This window comes from Hesperophylax consimilis, chromosome 9 (genome assembly GCF_061612785.1).
Source record: "Hesperophylax consimilis isolate HC1 chromosome 9, BYU_Hcon_1.0, whole genome shotgun sequence".
Taxonomy (NCBI): domain Eukaryota; kingdom Metazoa; phylum Arthropoda; class Insecta; order Trichoptera; family Limnephilidae; genus Hesperophylax; species Hesperophylax consimilis.
Window position 1 is genome coordinate 15290004 of NC_142844.1, and position 24469 is coordinate 15314472.

The following is a 24469-nucleotide window of genomic DNA, read 5'->3' on the forward strand; positions in this document are numbered from 1 at the left end:
TAACTACTTGTGTAATATAATAACTTAGCATGAGCAATATGAGCATGTGTTGACTTTTATTCCGATTTCCATGAGTTTCTGTCGAATGAAATTACGTAATTTAATTAAATTAACTAGAAAAGGAAATAAAAATGGCAACTACGAGTAGTGGTGTAATTCTTCAATAGTAAGATTTAACGGTAAAACTTTTAAATTACGTAAAAATACATCATTCTGGATTTCATCACTGCACCGGAAGACACAATGAGACGGTGGAAGTGACTACAATAAAATATTAGATAAAGTTAAAATGTAAGGAAAGTTTATAAAATAAAAATAAAAAAGTTTTTCTTTTTATATTAATAACACTAATAATTTTATTCCAGAATGTGGGGAGGTTAGTGCAATCTCACACGTCCCATATAGCAATTTGTATTAGATTTTTTATTACTATCATTTTATTTCTTATTTTGTTTTATTTGGTTTTACGCCCAGTCGGGCTTTTATATGGATTTTAAAAACAGAATATGTCTAGTGAGCTATCGAAAATTATACAAAAAAATTAAAGCATTATATAACAGTAAACTGATAAACTGAATATAAAACTATATTAGTAAAACAGGTAACAGTAACATAAAATAATATAGAAACTAGACAATACTACATATAAGACAAATCACTAAAACTACATTGCCAAAGCTACTCTAATTTGTAGAATTTAACAAAGTGCTGATATATGTAGATTGCGCTTAACTCTATAAATAGACTCAATAAATATATATAATTTATACTAGTTCCATCAAATATACATATTTTATTTTATTTGTACTGTAAATGTAATGTTATAAATCTAATTTTCTTCTTTAGTTAGAAGTCAAATCGAAAGTATAAATTACAACCGCTTTATGAAAGAAATAAAATGATTAAAACTCTCAGATTGAAGACTTGTTTCCGACTTGACTTTTATTTCTAAAATTGTTAATGGAATTATAGATAGCCCCGATTTACTGAGCCTAATCACCTTCAATACACCAACTAGAACTACTCGATTGAAAATTATTTTTAATTGCAACAACAGTATCAGGACTAAGTCCTTTAGAAACTGGCTATTACGTAGACGCGTGTAATTGGTAATACGCAGAAATTGTAGAATATAGTAACAAGAAGGCTGTAGTAACCTTCTCTTAACAATACCAACAATAATTGAGGTTAACACAATATATTAGCTTTAAGAACATAAAGGTTAGCTTTTCTTCTGCATGGGATCTGTACAATTTTATTAACTAATTTCAATTCGTGATTACTGTTCCACTAAATTATTACGTATATCACATCTTTGTAATAGCCCGTTTGGGTGTATAATATTTATAAATATATTGATATATTCTTTTAAGATTACTAATTAATGTTTACAAACCGAGTAAGGGCAGTTGTAAATCCGCTTCAGGCAAGTGCAAAACAATTAGAGTATGATATATTAAAGATGTTTTTCTTCCATATCGAACCCTCCAAATATTGGCGAGCGTAAACAAGTAAAAAATAATTGATGCGCCCGATGCGCCGGTGCATATCATAACAAAATATTGGGGGAGGAAATGCCGACTCATCAAAACAGTAAACATCCCCGTGCATTGCACGAGTACAGCGCAATAACCGGGGGTGCACTCCTTCGTTACTTGCAGTAATTTTATGCAATGTAATGTTTGCATCTTCTGTCTTCATAATGGTGCATTCTCATCGGAGCACGTGTAACGTAATCTTGAAAATCATCACAATAAGACACATTTAGATTTGTTTGGAAGAAGTGCCTAATGGGACTTATTGATGATAGTTTATCATCACAGAATAAAGGAGAACACAAGAAATGCCTTGTGGGCGTGTTTTGTGATTCTAATATTTAACCAATCGGTGTTTAAATTTCCAATACAAAACTTTGTTTACGAAATTCAAATGGGATGGCGATCTACGATGTCAGGCGAGTGTAAGTGACACAGAGCGCTGGTTTTATAGTTTTCTTCTTTATTCGATTGTTTTTATACATTTATTCATATTATTACACGTAAATATTAAACATTGTACACATTGAGAAATATTTTTTGAAAAAATTATAATGGGGTCTTCTCCTAATTTATGTTATTATGATTTAAAGAGTTAATAACGACAGTGAAAATAATTTTTCTATATTACAATAAATACATAAAAAAATATTACATTTTGTCGAATTTTTGTAGCGCGTAGTATAATGAATATTATCCTCTTGGTTAATGACAAATATATCCTATTTTACATTTATTGATGCTATTCGTGTTGTTACCGAGACTTTTCAGAGAAAAGGAAAGACCTATTTTCTTAACGAACGAAAAATATTAATCTACATGTATTTTACTAAAGCCCGTTTGCTTGCATAATACATGTTTTTGAATTTTCAAATGTAACAATTATTCACTCCAATAATTCACATCAGATAGCATTCAAATCTACAGACGAAGAATGCATTTCATACACTGGGTTATTCTGAAAACAAAAACTTCAATTAAAAAGTTTTAAATTTTAAAAAAATATTATAAAAAACGAATTACAGTTACTGTTATTTTTAGTTATTTCTTTTACCTTTCTTTCAACTGTTTCTACATTTTTTTACTGCTTTATAATATACAAGTTATTCATGATTTTTAAAAGTGTTTACAGCTTAATTAGAGCAGTGCCGAAGATCTTCGTTCCGTAAGATAAGCCGTCAAAATGTTGATATTTGCGGACGGCCGAAAGCTTGAATTGTACTGAATCGTGTGTCATGCGACGTCACCATACACTAATGCATGAGTTTTTTCCAAGTTTACTTTGAAAGCGCATAATTTATGCACCATTTTTGGAGATTTGTAAAAACTAATTTTACTTTTTTAAACAGAAACTCAAATTGTAAGACACTATCTAGATAGCATTTAGTTCGGATTGAATCTTGCCATCATATAACTTGAGTACAATTCTCCTGTCTGGAACCCACATTATAATATACATGTACAAACTGTTGAAAGAATACAAAACAAATTTTTACGTTTTATAAATTTTAATATAGGTATTCCAGCAATTATGTTGAACTAGAACACTCTGTTAAATTATATGAATATGCTCAAATTGTCAGACAGAAGAATTTTCACTGACTTTGTATTTCTATATAAAATTTTAAATGTCCGATATTGCTAGAATTGATATGCTTTCGGATTCCACAACGTAATACTAGAAGTCAGGATTTATTTCAGTGCAGAAATTCTGGGACTAACAACCATACGTATTTCTCTTTGCCCAGAATACTAATGGAGGGAAACAATTATACCAAGTCAGTGGACATCTTCAATTTATGTTTATATAAAATGTTGATAATGAATCGATTCAGTTATGTACAATAAATAACGTATATTTCTTAATATTCTCATGTAAAAGCCCCGAAAAGGGGCGTTAATAAATAAAGATAGTAGCCAATAGAAACGAGCGGTGAGAAAATGAAGAGAATGTTGGTAGTTCTTATTCGAAGTATGATACAGTTAAATTTGAACGAAGGAGATAGGGTCCCATTAGCTCAGTTGGTAGAGCGGTGCCCCGGCAAGGCAAGGATCTTGGGTTCATGCCCTAGATGTGAAACAGCGCTAATATTGTATTCAATAATTAAATATTACAATTTGAGGTTTTACTCATTCAGTTATTCAACAAATTTAACGTAAATATTGTCTTCAACGATTAAATATAACAAATTGAGGTTTTACTCATTAAATTATTGCACTATAAAAATTGCAATGTTTCATAATTAATTTAATATCATCACGGTGAACTAAGTGCCTTACAAATTTTTGTCCTTTTAACATTCTCAATTTATTATTATCTTTTCTTCAATAATTTCCAATTCGCTTAGTGGCATTATTTTAATTAAATGGAAATAATACATTTTGTTTAAACCAATATTAATAAAATTAATTAGTGGTTTTAACGAAGCTTACTATATTAATTTCATTACTATTATTTATGGTTGTCACTTCATGAAATATTTCCGTCTTATTTCATTAGTAAAATGATCGTTTATTAGTGTGTATAAAAATTAACAACCCAAGCATACATACCTACTTATAAGAGGGAGTGCCCTGTTTTGCCTATCGTTCTAGTGGACCAATCACCGAAACACTTCTTTAGGCTCCACGCGCAGGCTTAGCAATAATAGCGATTCTGCTAAGTCATCAAAACAAGATCTTCTCTGGCCGATGAACCTTCCTAGAGATGCACGTTTCCATCATAACAACCCGCCGACTACCCACTGCACACTTTTTACTGCTTATCTAATACCTACCGTGATCCCTTTTCTTCTGCCTACTATAGACTACTTATCCTGTAGATAGGTACCTACCTAATATTATGTTTTTATCTAGAACCTTATTTTCTTTTTTTTTAAATACGTGGGTACCTAATGTGATGTTTTTGTCCAGTACCTACGATGATCCCTTTTGATAGGTACCTAATATTATGTTTTTATCTAGTACCTATCATCTATTTGACTTTAATCCACTATGATCCACTTATTTGTTAGGTATGTAGATTTTTTCCTCTGTTACCTACCATAATCTCTTTGTCTTAAACCTACTATGATATTCTTATTTGTAGGTAGGTACCTAAGATAATGTATTTATCTAATACCTACCCTCTGATATCTGTGTTAAAACTACTTAGCTGTGCTTACCTAATGTGTTGTTTTTTTATATATAGGTGATCTTTTTTATATCTACGATGATCTCTTTGTCTTAAAATCTACTTATTTGGTAGGTACCTAATATGATGTTATTGTACCTAGGGGGTTTTCCACCATACTCTTGATAGCTTATCTATTTATAAATAAATTAACCAATAAATACTCATAAAAGGCAAAAAACTCGACTGAATTATTCGATATTTAGCCACTATTTATAATATCTATAAGTTACTTAAGTTAAGCCACTATCTATAAGTTAGAGTACCAAATAGTAAACTCGGACTTTACAAATAAATAAATCGTTAAACGCTAATGAAATGAGTGCCCCCCTATTATGATATACTTATTTGGTATCTACTATATTGACCTTCTTTTAAATATATAATTATGTTGATCTTGGTATTCATGTAGTAGGTAGGTATCAATCATTCTCTGGAACCTACTTATAAAGTACAAACTTATCTGGTAGATACACCACGATCAAAAATATTCCCACCTACCTAGTATACATTTTTCTACATTCTAGAACGTAATTGTTTAGTTCCCACAAAACTATTACCCAATTATGCGGTACCTTTATACTAAGAATATATTTATCTAGTAGCTACTATGATCTAATCACCAAAAAAGTTATTTTTCTAATAAAATAAAATGGCTGGAAAATGATTTTCAGGACACACTTTTAAGTGTATTTATTCACACTGATAGTATCGAGTGTTTCAAAAAAGTTTTTCGAACTTGTTGGAACATCCTCCCTTACCCCGAAAATGCCCAACAATACTGGGTCATCAATTCCGTTAATATTTTTTAACAACAACGTTATTTTTGTTTATTCCTCTGCTTATTTATAAAAACAAAATTACTATTAAATTAAATTGATCCATCCAGTACACCAATACACAAGCAAGAGTCTATATAAAATGAATTACCTGTAACTGATGGAGAAAATAAAGTCTTAAAGATAAAAAAATATACATGAATCACTTTAAAAAAATGTATATTTAAGTCAGTCCCATGCCGATAGCATAATTTACGAATAACTCACTAAATTATTTCATCCCGCATTTTCATTTCAAAGTTTTAAATCAGTCTACCCACTGATTCCCAATGTCCCACATTCCACAGTCATCAGTAGGATTCATATTATTTTAATCCAATAGTGGGAAATTTTACGCGTTAGGAGAAAAGTACGGGAAATAAGAAGATGTGTTGGAGGTAAAAGTAATATCACTGCAATAGGTACTACTATTTCCAAACATGAAATTAACTTAATGCTCATCTGCATTCATCACGATACATCTATTTTCAAATGTCTTTTAAAACTTTTTTTCGGTTTGACTTGAGTGTTAAACCTTCCTACCCAGGAACTGTAGTCGACAAATTTACCAACTTCGCCAAATGCAGATCGGGTAAGATCAACATTTATTTCGTATATTAACTGCTGTAATGTCATCCGATTTCCATGTTAGTAGTAACCGGTAACTTGTATTTTTGCCTGAAATTGATTGTGTTTCTGAACGGTGCGACTTAATTTAAAATACACGGAGAAAACTTACTGATATAAAATACTGTTAATTTATTAAAAATCTGGTCAAATTATGTGTTTTACTTTTAAAAACGGGACTGCAGGCATTTAACGAATGAATTGACAAAGTATCAGTTAAAAGCGAATGTTTTATGAGGACGGCGGAACATGCATTCATACAAATTCTGATATTGTCGCTTTCCGTCATCATATTTCTTAGGAAAAGTACACGTGTTCTTGATATATTATGAATGATTGATATTTTATCAGGAAATTGGTATGCTATAATTTTTCAACAGGATCATTTTTCTGCGTGTGTCTTCTTCATACACTTGTAAAGATGAGTGGAATAGGAAGAGAGAATTTAATAAACCTTAAATTCTTTAAAAATGAGTAATGAAAGATATAAAAATAGTTACTTTAAGATTACTTTAATTGTTTCAAGAGATTTTGCATGAGTTTTATAAGTGCCTCCCCATTCTACTATACCGGATTGAATTATGGGTTGACAGAAAGCGAAGCATGTCTGTCTTAGAACGGGTTGTTTCGCAGTATTTGAATCATTCATCAAATTTCATAGTAGATTTTCTATTTCTGTGAAGGTTTTATTCATGTTCTCTTAATCACTATTGTCCAGATGTTTCACAAAACTGAAATAATAACAGAACTTTAACAGTAATAGAAAATCTTTAAATTTCCTTAACTTACAACACGTCCATAGTCGTTCTTAATTTAGAACTTTATGCCTAAAATAGCTGAATTTCAGTTGCATTACTAAACTCACTATTATATCTCTAAACGCAAAGAACGATGAAGTTCTTTCTTCTAATTCACCGCTGAATACCTAAATCTTTTTTTCATTTTCGCACAAGCATATATATATAATATTCTTGAAATAAATTACCTCCCTACCGAAATCACTGTAATATAAATTTCATAATATGTGCGAGTAGGTACCTACCTACCTATATATGTGGAATACCTAAATCTGTCTACACTAGCTTTGCGAGGAAGAGTTAATAAGCAAACTAAGTCAAAAATTTAATCAATATTTCACCGCTAGGCGACTTATCGGCTATATGTACATCGATCGGTAGATATATCTATGGGCGAATCTACTGCGAGTAGCTTGTGAAATTTAAGATATTCTAATGTACATAAGTTGGATGTAGGTACATCCCTAGAGCATTGAAACGGTGGAGTCCGCCTGTGTCGAAGGTTTCGCAAAATGTAAGTGCCAGAAACAATGACGTATTGTATTCAAACGAGGCTCAACATAGAAATCCTAAAAAACCCCTATCGACCGAATTAAAAAATGAGCCACAAAAATCTGACGTCGGACTCGATTTACATGAAAATAATAGCTCAAATCAAAAAAAATTGTGCCAGAAAATCGACTCTAAATGTGATTCTATTCACCAGTTTCCCATTTATACCACCGAGTTTCCGGACACTAAATTTGCACGCCCTTGAATGGAAATTTTAAATTTTTATTTTTCGGAATAACTTTATTGAGTAAAACCTCAAATTGTAATATTTAATTATTGAAGAAAATATAAACGTTTTCTAAACGAAAATCTGAAACAGAAAAGGATACGGTCACATCTAGGACTCGAACTTAGTTTCGTTTAGAAATCGCTTATATTGTCTTCAATAATTAAATTTTAAATTACTGAATCTTATTAATCCTAACCTTAACCACTCTGATCTAGACAATGTCGTATCATGTCAGTTAAAAATTATCAGATTACATATTTATTTCTAAATATTCCCGATTGGCATTCAATTCACTCTTTTTTAAAGTATCCCAAAATACAATACTGTTATTTGAGTGGATAAAATTCCGGCATAATATCTGACATTAGACAAACAAAGTACCATAACGGTTATTGTCAATTGACTTTTTTCGTTTTATGTAAACAAAATTGGCAAACTATTTGGCTGTATCGTAAAACTTTAAATGCAAAAGCTTGGTGCTTTCTCTTTCTAAAACTATTACTACCATAATATGATACACCTTTTTATGAGAACGTGTAGTTTGGTGATAGAAATAGCAACACGTGGCTATACTGATTTTTGATGTTTAGTGAAAAATAATGCAATACATGGCCTGAGTGCCTAAAAGCCATTTATTCGTCTTCTACCTAGACTCCGCTACGCATTGCTGTGGATCAGTCTGTCTGTGCAGATAAAGAAACAATAGCGTGTGTTGCTTTTACGTTCAACAGGTGGCAGTGTTACCAGTTACATCTATATAAAACAGGTATATAAAAACACGCGTATTCGAAATTTCAAAGAATCAGTGAAGTACTTTCGGAGTGTTAAGATTTTGAACAAACGAACATTTATATTTGATTTTATTGCTTCCTTCAGGTAAAATTAGTATTCAAACACAGACATGTGAATATATAGACTAGAAATTAAAGGTGAGGGGTAAAATCAACTGTTGAAGAACGAAGGGGGTAAAGCTGACTGTGATTCGTCAATAAATCAATCTGACAGTATATAGGCATCTCGCATTATAATATCACCATTTAGTTCTTAAAAGTAAAATCTGCTTTTGAATGAATAGACATTTTTACATGGGAGCGCAAATTACTCGCCACGTTATGAACAAATTTGCGAAGTCCAAATTCGGCAAAAAAAAATTTCTTCTATTTTCAGAGTCGAATATTTTGTTTACGTATTTAGTTAAGACACTTTTATAAGTGTTCATAATTTACTTCCCAGTAACAACGATGCGCACACTTGAGAATCGCTACATTCGACCAATGTTGGCTCGATGTGATAGTATATGTTTCTACAACTGATTCTTATTATACGACGTGAATAAGCTTAAAATGATGCTTACATATGGAATGTAATACGACAATTGGGTTTATTCTCTTTTTCACATCTATTTTTACAAGTTTTCATATCACAAGCCACTATTTTGCCGTATTATTTCATAAAATGCCTCGACCATAGCTCGACGCTAGTTCGAACAAGAATGATGACGTCACATTCTCAAGATTCACGGGAAGCCATACGCGAGCACAGCCGGCTCCAATGGAACCGGTATGGGGAGTGGGGAATAATACGCTTTTAATCACTTAGGACAGGTCTACTAATATTCATATGTCTATGTATTCAAATAATTTCACGAATGATTTTATTGAAGAGGTTATCAACTTAATTGGCCTGTCTGGGACTAGAAGTTGAAAGGTATTACATTAATTGATGACTTAAGTTGTCTCCACAATAGATGGCGACAGGATTGTACGGTCTAATTATTGACAAAGTGTTAATTTATTTATTGTTTTTGTGTTTAATTATATTATTAAATTTGATTTTAATTAAATTTAAAAAAAATTGACAAGTACTTTTCTTGCAATTTTTCATTTAAGATTCCAGGCAATACACTGGTTCTTTTACACTAAGCCCGTTATCCCACGGCTCGGTAAGCAATCGACATAAACTAAATGCTGTAAAACCATACACAGAAAAGTTACACACTGAACTGCGCTGCAGACCGTTACCGTATTATAGGGGTCATGCAGCATTCGGTTTATGTCGATTGCTTACCGACCTGAGGGACAACGGGCTTAGTGCGATACAAAATAAGACGTTAATTGAGAGCCAGAACAGACCATAGCTTATTTTAGTAATTCATGATTACAATTAATGTTGAATTGATTTAAGCGATACGAGAGTTGTTGCTAACGGAGCAGCGTTCCGATTCAATATATTTTTTTAACCGAAACACACCAATTTTTATTTATTTTTTATTTTTAATGAAGTAATCGACTTTTAAATCTGAGGAAAATATTCAATTAAAGACTAATGGAATATGTACACTTTGATCCTTTGCGTTTTCGCAGCTTCTGAGTTACAATTGATTGCATTTAGCTTTCAAACTAATCCATGATACTTCTTGGATCCTTACAGAATCCCAAAAGTAAGGAGGTGGGCGTGTCTTCCTATTGGCTGTCGGGTCGGTAACAAAAGAACGCTGGGCGTGTCCTATGGAAGCCACGCCCCCGCCCACGTCGGGTAGGCGGGCTTTTCGAAGGCTGTTGAAGATAAAAAATTAAGCAATTCGCAAAAGGACAAAAAATACATATTTGTGACAAGTTTTTTGTCGTTTAGGATCAAATGGTTTCACATTTACGACTTTGACTAGATATGTGAAAAATTACTGAAATAAACGAAAAGTAATTTGAGACCTTTTTTTTGTATTTCTTATGTGTGGAAAAGACTGGAGAAATTTAACCAGACTAATAAATCTAGCACAATATTAGCTATGCACGTTCTGCAAATCATTGAAAAACATCTTGTATCGGTAAAATTAAAAGAGCAACATTGCAAATAGAACTTTGTTTTGGTATCGTATATCTATATCCTTGACCTCTGAGATGTTTGTATCAATTTTCTGACACTTTTTGTCTTTCTGCAATTAACTTTACCATATTATATTTACTTTTTCACGGTAACCTGTTTACATCAATAACTTCTTAGGCTCACTATGGACAAGATTATCTGCGTGAATCTTTGTAGTTCCAAATTCCTTGAATATACTATCTCTTAGGTGAAATTAAAGTAAGTATATGAGATGAATTAATAATGGCCTTTCAGATTTCCAACCGCCATTTTAGTTAATAAATCTGACATTTAAAATGCACCCACTCTAAAATCAAGTTGAGTACAAACTATCGCAAAGCAAAAAAAAACTGAATTTAATTTTTCAAACCTTAGTGGCCAAAAATAAAAATATTTTAACGTTTTGTGGTTTATTTAAAAATCGCTACGACCGTAGAACACGAAGACAACCGACCTTCTACGAAGGACATCCGATTGTCTCCCTCTAAGCTCTACGCCGTACTCCTCAGGGGGTGCTACGAGGTGGGTGCCGGCAATTTTCATCCCCCTCTCGTTCACATTTCAGTAGCGATGTTTTCATGCTCGCAACAACACGCGTCTAGGGGCTGTTTTGTTTTTCCTGCAATATAAGCACTCGCAAAATAACTTGGTGATAAGAGCGTATCTATCAGATTTGCACTCAATTTGTTTGAAGTGATAAGTTTAGCAGAATTATTTCAATTTTAACAAGATGTTTCTGAAAGCAAATAATCAAACTTACATCTGAATTTATAATCTGGAAACTTGTGCAGCAGCTAAAAGGTTGGTACCAATTTTTTTTAATGACTATCCCCATATTACTGATACAAACTTTTTTAATCTTATTTTTTATTGGCATATATAAAATCATTGAATAATGCAGTTTTCAATGGTAATTGAAAATGTAATATTTTTTTATCAATTATTGTCAAATATTAATTATGTACCTACCAAAACAAATAAAAATAAAACAAAATTATTTAAATTAACTACCTCGAATTGTGTCCAAGCCTATTTAAGATGTTTAAAAATCAATTTACAGTTCAAAACATTGTTACTATTTTTTATATTGCTTATCTGTGATATGCGAGTTTCTAATTTTGCATTATACTATTTATTTAGGTACCTTTCAAAAATATTGAATAAATCTGTATCTTTCACATTTTTTGTCAATCATGGTGGGTAATTTTTCGTAATTTGTAATAATATTGCGTGAATTAAGTATGATTTAGATTCTTCAAACGTTAATAAATTATTGTATTTTACAATGTACATGTGAATGTATAAGTATACTGCATACCTAGACACAGATATACATAGTACACCTGTAGCTATTCTATCACAAATTCGTTAAATTATGGAAAAGTCACTCACATTAGCAAAAATAATTTGGATCGCTAGTTTATGATAAATAAATATTTCAATGAAAATGGTTTTGGTGTTTTTTTAAATACAAATATAGGTTCATTGTATGATGTACATTTTATATTTATGTTTTAATTAAACCTATAAGTCCCTACTAAGATACACGAATGTTGTACGCATAATTAAATAAACATCAGCTCCAATCTTTCTTTATTATTTTTGTCATGGGCAGAATGCGCATCTTTCAGTTAATTCAAATTACTAACACATTTCATTTACATAGGATTAGATACAAATTTCATCCATTTTAGGTAGTATTTTTATATGTATTATTGTACATATGAGGTACAAAAATTATACAAGATACATACTAGGCCAAATAATGTTTACATGGATATTGGATATACGCACAATAATATGACAAGTAAATGTACATCGAGGATAAGCTGCAACACTGACACACATGCATTATGGCCCAGACAACATGTTTCCAACTAGGCAGTGCCTGTTCTAAACAAATAATAAAAACAATTAATTTTTATTTATTTTTCGGAATAACTTTATTGAGTAAAACCTCAAATTGTAATATTTAAATATTGAAGACAATATTAGTGATTTCTAAACAAAAATTTGAAACAGAAAAATCAGAAAAGGAAACGGTCACATCTGGGACAAAGACAAGGGTCCTGGGTTCGAGTCCCAGATGTGACCGTTTCCTTTTCTGATTTTTCTGTTTCAAATTTTCGTTTAGAAATCACTAATATTGTCTTCAATATTTCAATTAATTTTTGTTATTTGGTACGTAATATTGAATTGCAAAAAAAACCTTATTTTGTTAATTTATCTGTTAAGATAATATAATAAAAGCGAATAGAAGAAAAATAAGGAAAAAAATAAGGTTGGGTAGTTGTGTTTCTTTCAAATCTTTTCTTTTTAGTAATTATTTATCTCAATTTATTGAAATGTATGAAAATATATATAAGATCACAACGTAGTAAAGTCGAGTAACAAAAACAAATTGTCAATAATTGCAACAGCAAAAATCTCAATAATATTATTGAACGTTAGTCGGTTACGTGGCATTGCTTATTAAATCTTTTATTTACACAACAGTGTTGCTAACGATTTTATAAAACACTTACAGTCACTTATGAACAACACGCCCTAAAAGTTGAGTCGTTTACATGAATTATTATCTTACATCCCAGTTGGGATCAATTATCACGTACTGATTCTGTACAGAGTACACGCTCAAAAGTCTCAAATGTTAAATTAAAACAGTAATGTAAAGAAGTTGCGACCCTCACCTCATAACTCACCCCTTCTCACGTATCATAAAGCACACGTAGCGCCAATAACTCAAACCACCTCGCCTCGCCTCGCCTTAGACCTTTACCCTACCCTGCTTGCCTCGGGTTGAAAAATATCAAATCATCTTTAAAGTTAACGGGCGATAAAAAGGCAGGTAGCTCGTTTTGAATAAAGTGCCACTTTGCAATTTGATAATTCAGTAAAATATACGATTGAGCCGTTTATAATATTCATACTTACGGAAAGAAGTTTTTTCCATCCATGAGGCTTATGAAGATCATATTAAAATGCAGTATATAACACAACATGTTTAAATATTATTTTAGAAATTTGTAAGGAACTGTAGTGATAAGTTTGAAAAATGTGTTTTTAAAACTAACCGTTGCTTTGTAAGCAATATTCTTTTAAAGTTGAATGACATGAAATGAGTACAGTTATTTTGAAATAACACAATATATTATAAAAAGGGCGAATTTTAATTTAGTTATTTTTACTAATTTAACACAGTAAAATACTCCGTTGCAGTTTATTGTGTAGATAACTAGGAAGAAGGGGCGCTTAGCACGTTATGACAAAAATTACGCATGTTTAAACAGGGTGCCCAGAAACTCGTAGTTTCTGGGCACAATTTCCAAACATTTGGAATTGATTTTGTAGTATAAGTTTTTTGATTCTGTGTTAAAACTGTAAAATTTTAGCTTTCGTTTTCACGTAAATCGAGGCCAAATTTGGAATTTTAATGGAAAAATTTGAAAATAGCGGTCGGGAAGAGGTTTAAGAGAAACGGCAGCGCAGCCTTTTTCATGCAAAACTTAAGTTTGTATTTGAGGCCAAAATACCCAACCAAACTGAATAGTTATTTTTTATCAAAAGGTATGGCAAATATCTAGTACTGATAAAATGTGCTAATTTATTTACTTGTGACTTAAATTACAAAATGTCGGCCATTGAGGAATTCAATTTTACATGACTTTAGAGGCAGCTTTCGCAATTTTATGGAGTTAGTGTTTTTTTGTTAGTAGTGACTATGTCAAAGTAATTTTTCTTAATCTGCTATGTTAAAATAATGAAATAAAAAAATAAACATTCTAAATGCGTTCTCATGCGTTTTTTGGGTAAAAATAAAAAAATAATATTTGACAAATGTGTGTTCCTCCATAAATCGATCACGAAGCTAAAATTAAGCCCAACAAAATGCTTTGTTAGTAATTTTTATTTTATATTTACAAATAAGACAGGACAAAATACATGTTTTTTTAATAAATTAATCATTAATTCACAATAACCTCTGCATCTAAAATGATGAAAAAATCGACATCTTTAATGCCCTGTATTTTGTAATTTGAAACACAAATAAATAAGTCAGCACACATTCTTGCTAGATGTTTGCTATACCCTTTGATAATTTTTTTTCAGTTTTTATTTTGGCCTCAAATTAAAATTTAACTTTTGTATCAAACAGGCCGCGCAGCGTTTCTCTTAATGTCTTTTAAAATGCGTTAAAGCGTACACCTAGTTCGAAAAGTTTTTTTAACCCTTTAATTTTCTGTGTGATGAAGATTCACCAGTTTACTAGTTTCCGGACACCGTGTATAAAAATCTTCAAATGGGACGAGGGTTTTTCGTCAAGCTTGACATTGTATCTAATCTCTCTTCCTTATCTCGAAATTGTAACTTAAAAAAACGTACCAATATACACGTAGATATGTAATGATCATTATTCATATCATCAATTGAATTATGCATATGCAATTATGCATAATTGAAATAAGTCATTTGAATTGCCTAGCAATTGCTAAAATGCTCCACGCTGCATATGAATAAAGAACGTAAAGACTAGTGCATTTTAAATAGGTAGGTTGGTAACCCAAATAAAAGGAACATGATTTTTGCATCAAATTAGCCAATATGCACATTTTATATTATGCGTCTCACATACATGTAGGTGTATTCCCTTTTTTCCCGTATCATTTAACACTGAATACACGAGCAAAATAAATTTAACGGCCGGAATGAGAATCACAATGATTCATACAAACCATGTTCCCAGAATTACAATAATTCCTGATTTTCCTTATTCCATAAATTTTGCAGTTTTTTTAATCACAAAAATACAATGAACTTTCCATCCTGCTACAAGAATGTAAGTCAAGTAAGTAAGTTCAACAGTGAAGTGAAAATAAATCACGACGTTTAAACAAAACCGTTTTGAAAGCTCTTTGTTAAAAATATGAGCTTTCATTCTGATGGTTTAAAGTTGTGGAAGAAAGCTTCAAAATCATCAGGGTTGCAGAAGGCAGCGGAGGTCATGTTTCGCAATATTCGCACACTGCAAATCCGCAGTCAAGCAAGGTGGAAATTAGCATAAAGGACCTTCCACAAGTACTGCAGTCAAAAGAGGGCAAGGATTTTGTTGACACTTTTTTAATCGCTGACCCTTGGTTGCTTGTTCTGTTTATGGTGGATATTATGGAGCTCGATCTCGCATTCCGCCCTGCTCACTTAGAATTATCGCAAACCCGCCTCTGCCCCGCCTCCGCCCCATCTTCAACCATATTATTCATGCGTGCCTGGTCCATATTTCAGCCGTGGGATTTTATGCATTAAAAAATCCAATAATTTTTGGCTCGTTCATTTCGTTCAGTATAAAAAGAAAACGTTCAACGTCAGTAGGTAAAACTAATTTTAAACTATTTTTAGATCTAACTTTCAAGAACATGTAAAATGAACACGAGAAATTAGCACACGACGAGACGTCAAGAAACTAGCAACACATTATGTGTTTATTCATTGTTATTGTGTTTATTTCATAGAACTCGATTTGTTAAAATTAAAGTTAATTTTGTTTATTTAAAGTAAATAAATTAAATTTTAAAATTATTTAAAATTATCTACCTCATTTTTTCTTACTATTATTAATTCTTAACAGTTTTATTTATATTTTGTCGACCCGAATTTAAAAAAATTAGAGTATAATAGAGAATTTGGAAACCTCACGCACTTCTGTTTGTACTTCATTATTATAATAATACTTACAAGACCAGAGAAACCTTTTCAATTGCAACACAATTTTTAAAATGACAAAAAAGAACGTGATTCTAATCTGCAATGTAAAATCAAATCCACCCTTTTACAGCAAAACGATTAAGCCCTTTTAACCGAAAGATAAAACACCCGAATTCGCGGCAAAAATGCTCGGAAATTTTATTTGCATAATGTGGAATGGGTGTCGGGACATAAATATTTAAAATATACAAGTTAAACCGCCACAAGCAAAGACATAATCCCGAAAATTAATTCGTTTATTACCCGGGAGTGTGCGGGGGAGCATTTATCTCCATTATCCCGGGATAAAATCCTCATACCAAACCCTATCCAACTTCACAATAAATACACGCATGCAAAATAGTACCGGGGTAGCATGAAACTTTAGAGGTTGATATGGGAATGTGAGGATACGCCATGCAAAACATGTTTGCTTCTTATTCCGTGCCATATGTAAATGTGTTTAAATATACAGTGTACTTTCACAGATACATTCGAGGAAAGGTGTACCGGCTACTGAACCAACTCATTGTCAGAGGAAACAAACATATTCGCCCGAGAGCAGAATATCGTGTTGAACATCTTTTGTTTTTTTGTGAATTCGTGTTTTTTGGTGAAACACTTTCCAACAATCAAATTGTTTCGAAGTACCGAGAATTTATAACATTTATTTAAATTTTCCGAAATTGGTTTAATGTTTGCCGATTATTCAGAAAAAAATCCCACCAAATATAAAGTTACCCCCGACTCTTCTGTTTGGTAGGTTGAAGGTTTTTAGGAAGTGGGTAGATTCTCATTAGTGGTAGAAAAATTCATCAGACCTTTTTTTGTCCATCCGTTTAAAAATTTGTTGAATATGAAAATATTTTACCCGTGAAATTCCTTTTGTCACCCTTCCTTTTTTATCTCATTTAAAAGTAAAGGGGTGTGAAACCGTAAAGCGTAAAACACATCCCCGTTAAATTGAACACTCTGTTGTTTAAGCCTGTTTTTCTCGTCAAAGGTATTTAAACTCTGAAGATAAGAATTATTTGCTCGCATCACCAAAATACGAAAAAAATATTTTAATTAAATTAAAAATTAATTAAGAGAAGGTATCTTTCATTTAATATCATTATTTTAGGTAGGTGTCTTGATTTTTGGGTCAAAATTACCTACTATAAAGCAGAAATTTAAAACTGACTATTCAGATGCAAACAATAATTTCCTTCATGAGCTAAGAAGCTGGGAAATATTCGTTTAACCCCTTCGTATCTGAATTTAAACTGGCAATGGAAGAACACAATTAATGCTTGATAACAATTGGTAGAGTTATTTGTAATTAAACATATAAAAATACCTTCAAAACTTTTACCACAAAAATAATGGGTCATAATGAAATATGAGAATCACCTTTAAAAATATAAAAATGGCTACCGCAAGAACTAGTAGCTAAAATCAAATTGAAAAATAGCGCGCAATGCCAGTTATTTCAGCAATTATTGGAAAACGAAAACCGCCAATTTTTTATTCGCTCTAGATTCTAGATAATTATAAAAATTATTTAAAATCTTTGTATTTACAGATACACGGTCTGAAATGGTTAACTTACTATGTTATTACTCAATCCAATAAATGTGTAATCTATTTAAACAAAAATATATTGTTCGTTTGTTCAAAATCTTAAATTGCCGAAAGTTTTCACCGATTGATTTGAAATTTTTACACAACGTTGCATTCGAATACGCATGTGTTACATTACACGCATGTGTTACATTACACGCATGTGTTACCTATATTATATAGATGTCATCTGTGACAGGTAAAAACATGGTTTTAAAAACAGCGCCATCTATTAGACAAACGTGTTTTTTACACGGACAGATTGAGCCACAACAACGCGTGGCGGGGCTAGTATATAATATTACGTTTTCTTACCGCTTGCTCGAATGTTCCTTCCCTGTATTAAAAGCAAGGGAGTTCTTCATTAATATTTCTATAATTTGGTTTGTACAATGAGCCGAAAATACAAGAATATTTAATCACGTTTCGTGCTTTGACTTGCGCTCGTTTTCGCGAAATTCATAATTGATGCTTATTAATTAATCAAATCCCCGCCAGAACCGCGACTCGCAATTCGTTCACTGAATTTATAATGAATTATTACAATCGTATATGAAATTCGCTCAGAAATTCAAATATTTGAACTAAATCTGCAAAAATCGCGTTTTAATAATAATGTTATTATTTTTTTGTTCGAAAAATATATTTTCTTCTATGCAGATTTAAAAAAAATACTTTGACCACGACACTTTATTAGATACAAAATCTAAATGTTTTAAGAGCAATATTTTATGTACTCTCACTCTGATGAAGAGAACATAGTTCTTGAAATATCTAGATTTTGTTTATAATTTATTGTACAAAGAAAGTATTTTTACTTAAATTCAAAATTTATGTGTTAGTTATTTTCATAATGGTCCAAGCACAGGAAAATCCGAACAACAACGGTATCAGGAGCACATATTTTCGAGAAGGACTTTTGTAAATAGAAGCGCTCTCTTTGCCTTGTGAAGGGAACAAGGCTTGCCTTGTATTTGTATTGAAAAGGTAACCTATACCAAACTATGGTATAGTAAAAGCTCGCGGTGTTTGTGTGTTGAGAATGCTTAGATCTGTTGAACCCGAGAAACCGTCGTTATGTACCTATTTTTTACTTGTTTCAGAATACTTGTCAGAGCTGCAAAATTTTCCGACTGGATAAACTCAACGAGAACCGAGTAAGTTGTAATAAATTATTTAATTTTTTAAATTATAATTGAGAATCAAAAACAATATATTAATAATCCAAGCTTCCCCTAAATCTTATTCGATCGTGCCATGGAGAGTAAGTAATAAGAAAAATAAACATTGCGGCGCAAAACGTAGAACAAAGAAGCGAAGAAAACTAATTTCGAAAATAAATATTGTGTTAAACTGAATTGTACCTCGTTACTTGAAGGAACTCAAATTAGCAGAAATGTTGTTATATTTTCAAAAAATAAAAAAATAACGTTGCGACTCTTATTAAGGTTTCAAAAAAAAAAATTTAACATCTTAAATTCATAACAAGATGGCTATCATCTTTAACCACAAAGTCAAATTTGTATTATTCTAGTTGATAAAGTGGGTATTTTGTCGCTTTCAGTTTACACAAATAAAACATTAACAACCTCCCCCAATCAAAAAATATTCTGCAAAATTCAAACAACAACTGTATCAGGATAACATAATTGTCAAACAGGTTGTTCTACAAATAAGGTTGCCGTTTTCACAAATACATGAAGAATTGGGCTTGTGTGAGTCCTGCCTGTATTCAGCCAGCGAAGATAAACGTAGGGTATATCTCAAGATGCTTGAAGATATCTATTAAATATTTATTAAACCAAAAAATGATAATATATTCAGAGCTTTTCTTACGACTTCAAAGTTTTCCGGAATCGTAACAAGATATTTTGTAAGCGAAACAAGAGAAAACAAGCAAATCATTGTAAACTACAGAAGTTGTTTTTCAAACAGATTTGCGATGCATTTAGAATTTTTATTTTTGATTTATGATTATAATCTAACAAGGTGATCAACAATGTGATTTAACACAAAGTGTTTATTTAAAATGTTTAATAATAATGTAATATTTTGTTGATTGTATTATAATCAGATTAATAAGTACCCACGTCATCTAAAGTTTATTGGTTTCATATTTGGGAAGTAACATGTAAATTCAATTTCAAGGGATAAACAATGTACGATTACTCTAGTGCAAATAGCTTTTCGTAAACAAATTTAAAACCCAATAAAAGCAATGCTTCGGAGTAGACTGACTAATTAATAATCTGCCTGCAGCATGCAAGGAGTAAACATGTTTACCATCTCCTGCCATTTTGTTCATTTACAACGTCTGGCTGAATACGGTGCATACAATACATACATACAGTAGGGGGTCTGTGTTTAGCCAACGCGAAACCACCTTACCAGTCACCACCCTCGTGTTCTGTTGCCCTGGTAAAAGCATTCATCTCTTGTGGAACACGCCGGCGAATAAACAAAGCCCTTCCAAAGAGGCTTTCTTCCTCTATTTATTTTACTGGAGGCAAAGTCCATTAAAGTTTCCTAAAAAAATAAAGCTGTCGGACTATTTGGGAAAACACTTTGAATGGTTTTCACTTGTTTATTTTTAAATCATTTTTCTTTGGAAAAATAAAATTAATAGTTCACAGATTAACGCTAACTAAGGGAATGTTTGTGCAGAGGAGAAAGAGTTGCAATAATTTAATATACTAATCTAATATCTAAAGACACCCATTCGCATTAACGATATTTTCGCGAATTAAAGCGATAAATGGTGTTTTTAGCGATAATAAAAAAGATTTTTTAGTCGCTATAATCTTGTATTGACAGATTGTAGAACGAATATGACACACTCTACTGTAGAAACATGTGCCATCTTGAGTTTCAATCAATAATACAATAAACATGCTTCAAGTGATTTTGCTAAATTAATTGTTTTTCCCATCTTGCCGACTCCCGTTCTTTGACGTTATCCTATTTAGCTATAAACGCTATGAAAACTGAAAATTAAAGCTATAAAAGCTATTTTTCAATAATTAATGCTACATTTCTTAAAAATTAAAGCAATGAAGGGTGTCTCTACTAACATCCAATAATCTAATACTAATTTAAAATCTAACATTGTCTAATTTAACCAACTACGTATCTGTGGATAAAAATACAAAAAATAAAAATAATGGTATACTTTTACCTACAACTACTGTTTTTAATACGCATTACAAAAAACATTGTATAAACTTTCATTTACGATTTTGAAAAATATTGCTCTTTAATTTTTCACGTAAATATTAATTTACGCGAAAATCTGCAAATTGAGGGACCATTTTGGATGTGAATTTGCGTTTATTTGAATGCACTGCCAACCTAACAAAATAAAACACAAAACACATAGAAGCTAGAAACGCAAAAATCTAAATTAAATTAATAATAATTGATTGTAAAATTAGCCAACAAATCTCAAATCAAATATTATGTAAATAAAAACACAGATGATAAATATTATCATTTAAAATACGAATATGTACAATAAAACAACAGTTTTACCATAAAAATTAATATATACAATAAAAAATTACATTTCATATTTCAAAATGGGATAAATAAATTATACTGATAAATATATATTTTTAATTATATGTATAATTTATTTATATGATAAAAAATTTGTAAATGACGTATATGTATAAAAAAACACCAATTTACAAAATAAATTAACATATATAATTTTTAAAAAGGCATTTTAAAATTAAGAAAAATAAACCAAGGTTTTTATTTCACCATTGTCATTTTTTTATAAGTTATTAATTAAGTTTTCAACATTTACATTTTGTTAGCATAATGAGTTTCAAATAATTAGAATATTACAAAATTTTCCCTTTGTAAAATAAAATAATTATTCACTTTCTCGGGGCTTATTCCCACTTTCCCCTCCCTGTTAGAAGGCCCATGAAGTAAAAACTGCACAACAACGCTACCAGGAGCACAGAAATGTGAGGAGGTAAAATGTAAACAAGCGCAGTACATTGGGAAGAAGGGTGGCTGTTGTTGTGTGTGGGGTGGAGAGGGGTGCTATGTCAAGGTTACTACGGGAGGGAAAGAGAAGAGCGGTGTTTGAAAAGTACAGGAATGTTGGTACGTTGTTTTGGGAAAGGATGGAACGGAATGCAAGAGTTTATTAAAAAAAAACAGCATTATGCACTAATGATATATACATATTGTAAAAATAATTATATATTATATATAATATTAATTATTATTTTTTTGATAAATTAATGTTTTAAAGACAAGATTTTATTTATGCATAGCACAAAGGCGAACAATTATTGCTTATAAAAATATATAATATTATTATTGATTTTTTATAAACAAGTTCTGCTGCGTAAATTATTAATTACGTGAAAATTTACATGGCAGAACTTATTTAAAAATAAACTGCTTTTATATAAATTCAATAATAATATTAATATATAAATCAATAGGTACACACTAAGAAAAGCGCCATACACACGTAATATTACGTCATATTCTAATAATATTATTTCTTTGTTTCAGAATCTTTTGCCATCATGAAAAGTATAACGCAACCTCCGCAGAGGACGAAGAAACAAAACCATGCAAATATTCCATGCCCAATTGAAAATTGTGCCAAATTCACCTATGGAAAATTGCCTGATCATCTGACCAAAAGACACGGGCTCACGGGAGAAGAACGAGAACTAGTCAATGAAAGGCAGAGAAAACGCTTCTTCAACGGGGAACTGTGTCAAGTGAAGTTTCTAAAAGAATCTGCAATTATGGAGCTATGGGGAGATGTTTATAATGACCCAAATATCAAAAACAAAATTCATGAAGGCTATGCTATGGTTAAGATTCGCATAATTCCAATCACTGCAACGACGAATAGGACCACACCACTGACGGAGCAAGATGCTAATATTCTTACCAATTATAATGCAAGGACCGTAACGAAACCACAGAAAACCGTTAAAAGAAAAGTTCCGGTAGAAGAACAAGGCGAAGAAAATAAATCAACAACACATCGCGCCACAAGAAGTAAACGGAGGAGAACATCTTGTGAATCCACTTCAACCGATGGAGAAGAAAACAATAATTCGATTCAAATACCTAATGAAACAAGTGAAATCAAAAACACCGAAGCTGATCCTGCAACACGTGAGGTATCATCCTGCGAATCAGACAGCAGTAATTACTCATACGAAATCGTATCTAGACAAACTGAAACTACAGGAGATGAAAGACTACAAGACTTGTTAGACGCAAAACTAGACGATAAGTATAAATACATCATTAACGACATGAAAAAATCTATGACAATGGGTAGAACGCTCAGTTCAAAAAAGCAAAGAACTTATCGCACTTACAAGAGGTACGCAAAACGATTAATTGTCTATCTGCAGAAACAAAACCCATGCTCTGCAGACGACATTGACGATTTGCTAGGAAAACAAAAATACGTCTCCATGTTCATGGATGCAATGAATAACTATTTCAAGCCAAAGACTGTACGAAACTATATTATAGCCTGCATAAAGCTTTTGGATTCAAGACTGTTCCTCATTGAAACTGATCCACTTTGCAAAGAGAAGGTGGCACAACTCACACTGGTGTATAATTTAATGCACACCTATTTAGTGGAGTGCATGAAATTGTTGCCAAAGAAGCACAGACCCGCGAAGGAAGTCAAAGGCGATGCCATAAATTCAGAGAAAACTGCAAACGTCAATTCCAAAGAAACTTTGCGTGCTGAATATTCGATATTCTGTTAGAATTAATAATTTGAGAAAATTCTCTGTAATTAAAACATCAACATTAATAGGTTCCCAGACATGATTTTTTAAATGTCAAATGATTAAATTTGCTTTTCTTTTATTTTGTATAAAAAATTATATTAACAATATTTACATTTTCTGGCATCAAGTTGATACCAGTGTGGTCAATTTATTGATTTTTTATTTATTTATTGCGTGATTGAACGTAGCTACACTTTTTTGTATAATATTATTAACATGTATTGAGTTATTTTATGGTAATTTATAAAATTTTCAAGCAATATTTTGTTATTCTTAGAAAATGTAGATATTCTGAATAAATTTAGTGAAGTTAAACAAAATACATATTTTTGTGTCGCAGCTGTTTTTTTTTCATGGGTATAAATTAATAAAACAATAAACTTGTCAATGTGTACAACAATTATTTTGATTTACAATTCTCCTTTGTACGTAATGAAATTTTCAAAAAGGTAATATTTTTTTTAATCTTGAATATAAATAAGAGGATTTATTTACATTTTAATATTCAAACGGTTATTGAAAGTAACCATGTACAGGTAAATCATCTTCAAGGGCGCACGTTTGAATGTATGATAAATATTTCCGTAAATGCCGCATTTTTAATAGGTACAAATTATGGAGATGGTAAAGATGCTTTATAATTCCATTTTTAATAAAAAAAAATTCAAAATTACCTTTCAAAACGATCCCTTCGCCGCCATTTTGTATGGAGTGACGAGTGAGTTTCGTTCAATCTAAATT

General features: G+C 31.3%; 1 protein-coding gene across 1 annotated transcript; it reads left to right on the forward strand.

Moving 5' to 3' along the window:
* The first annotated feature begins 11182 nt into the window (after positions 1 to 11182).
* LOC149420957 (uncharacterized) lies at positions 11183 to 23980 on the forward strand. Its single transcript, XM_089635313.1, has 3 exons — positions 11183 to 11393; positions 19037 to 19090; positions 22470 to 23980. The coding sequence occupies exon 3, from the start codon at positions 22484 to 22486 to the stop codon at positions 23702 to 23704; it is 1221 nt and encodes a 406-aa protein (XP_089491439.1). The 5' UTR covers positions 11183 to 11393; positions 19037 to 19090; positions 22470 to 22483; the 3' UTR covers positions 23705 to 23980.
* The last annotated feature ends 489 nt before the right edge of the window (positions 23981 to 24469 follow it).

Excerpts from the sequence above, each read along its gene's own strand:
- LOC149420957 (XM_089635313.1), top strand. The coding sequence starts at position 22,484 with ATGAAAAGTATAACGCAACCTCCGCAGAGGACGAAGAAACAAAACCAT.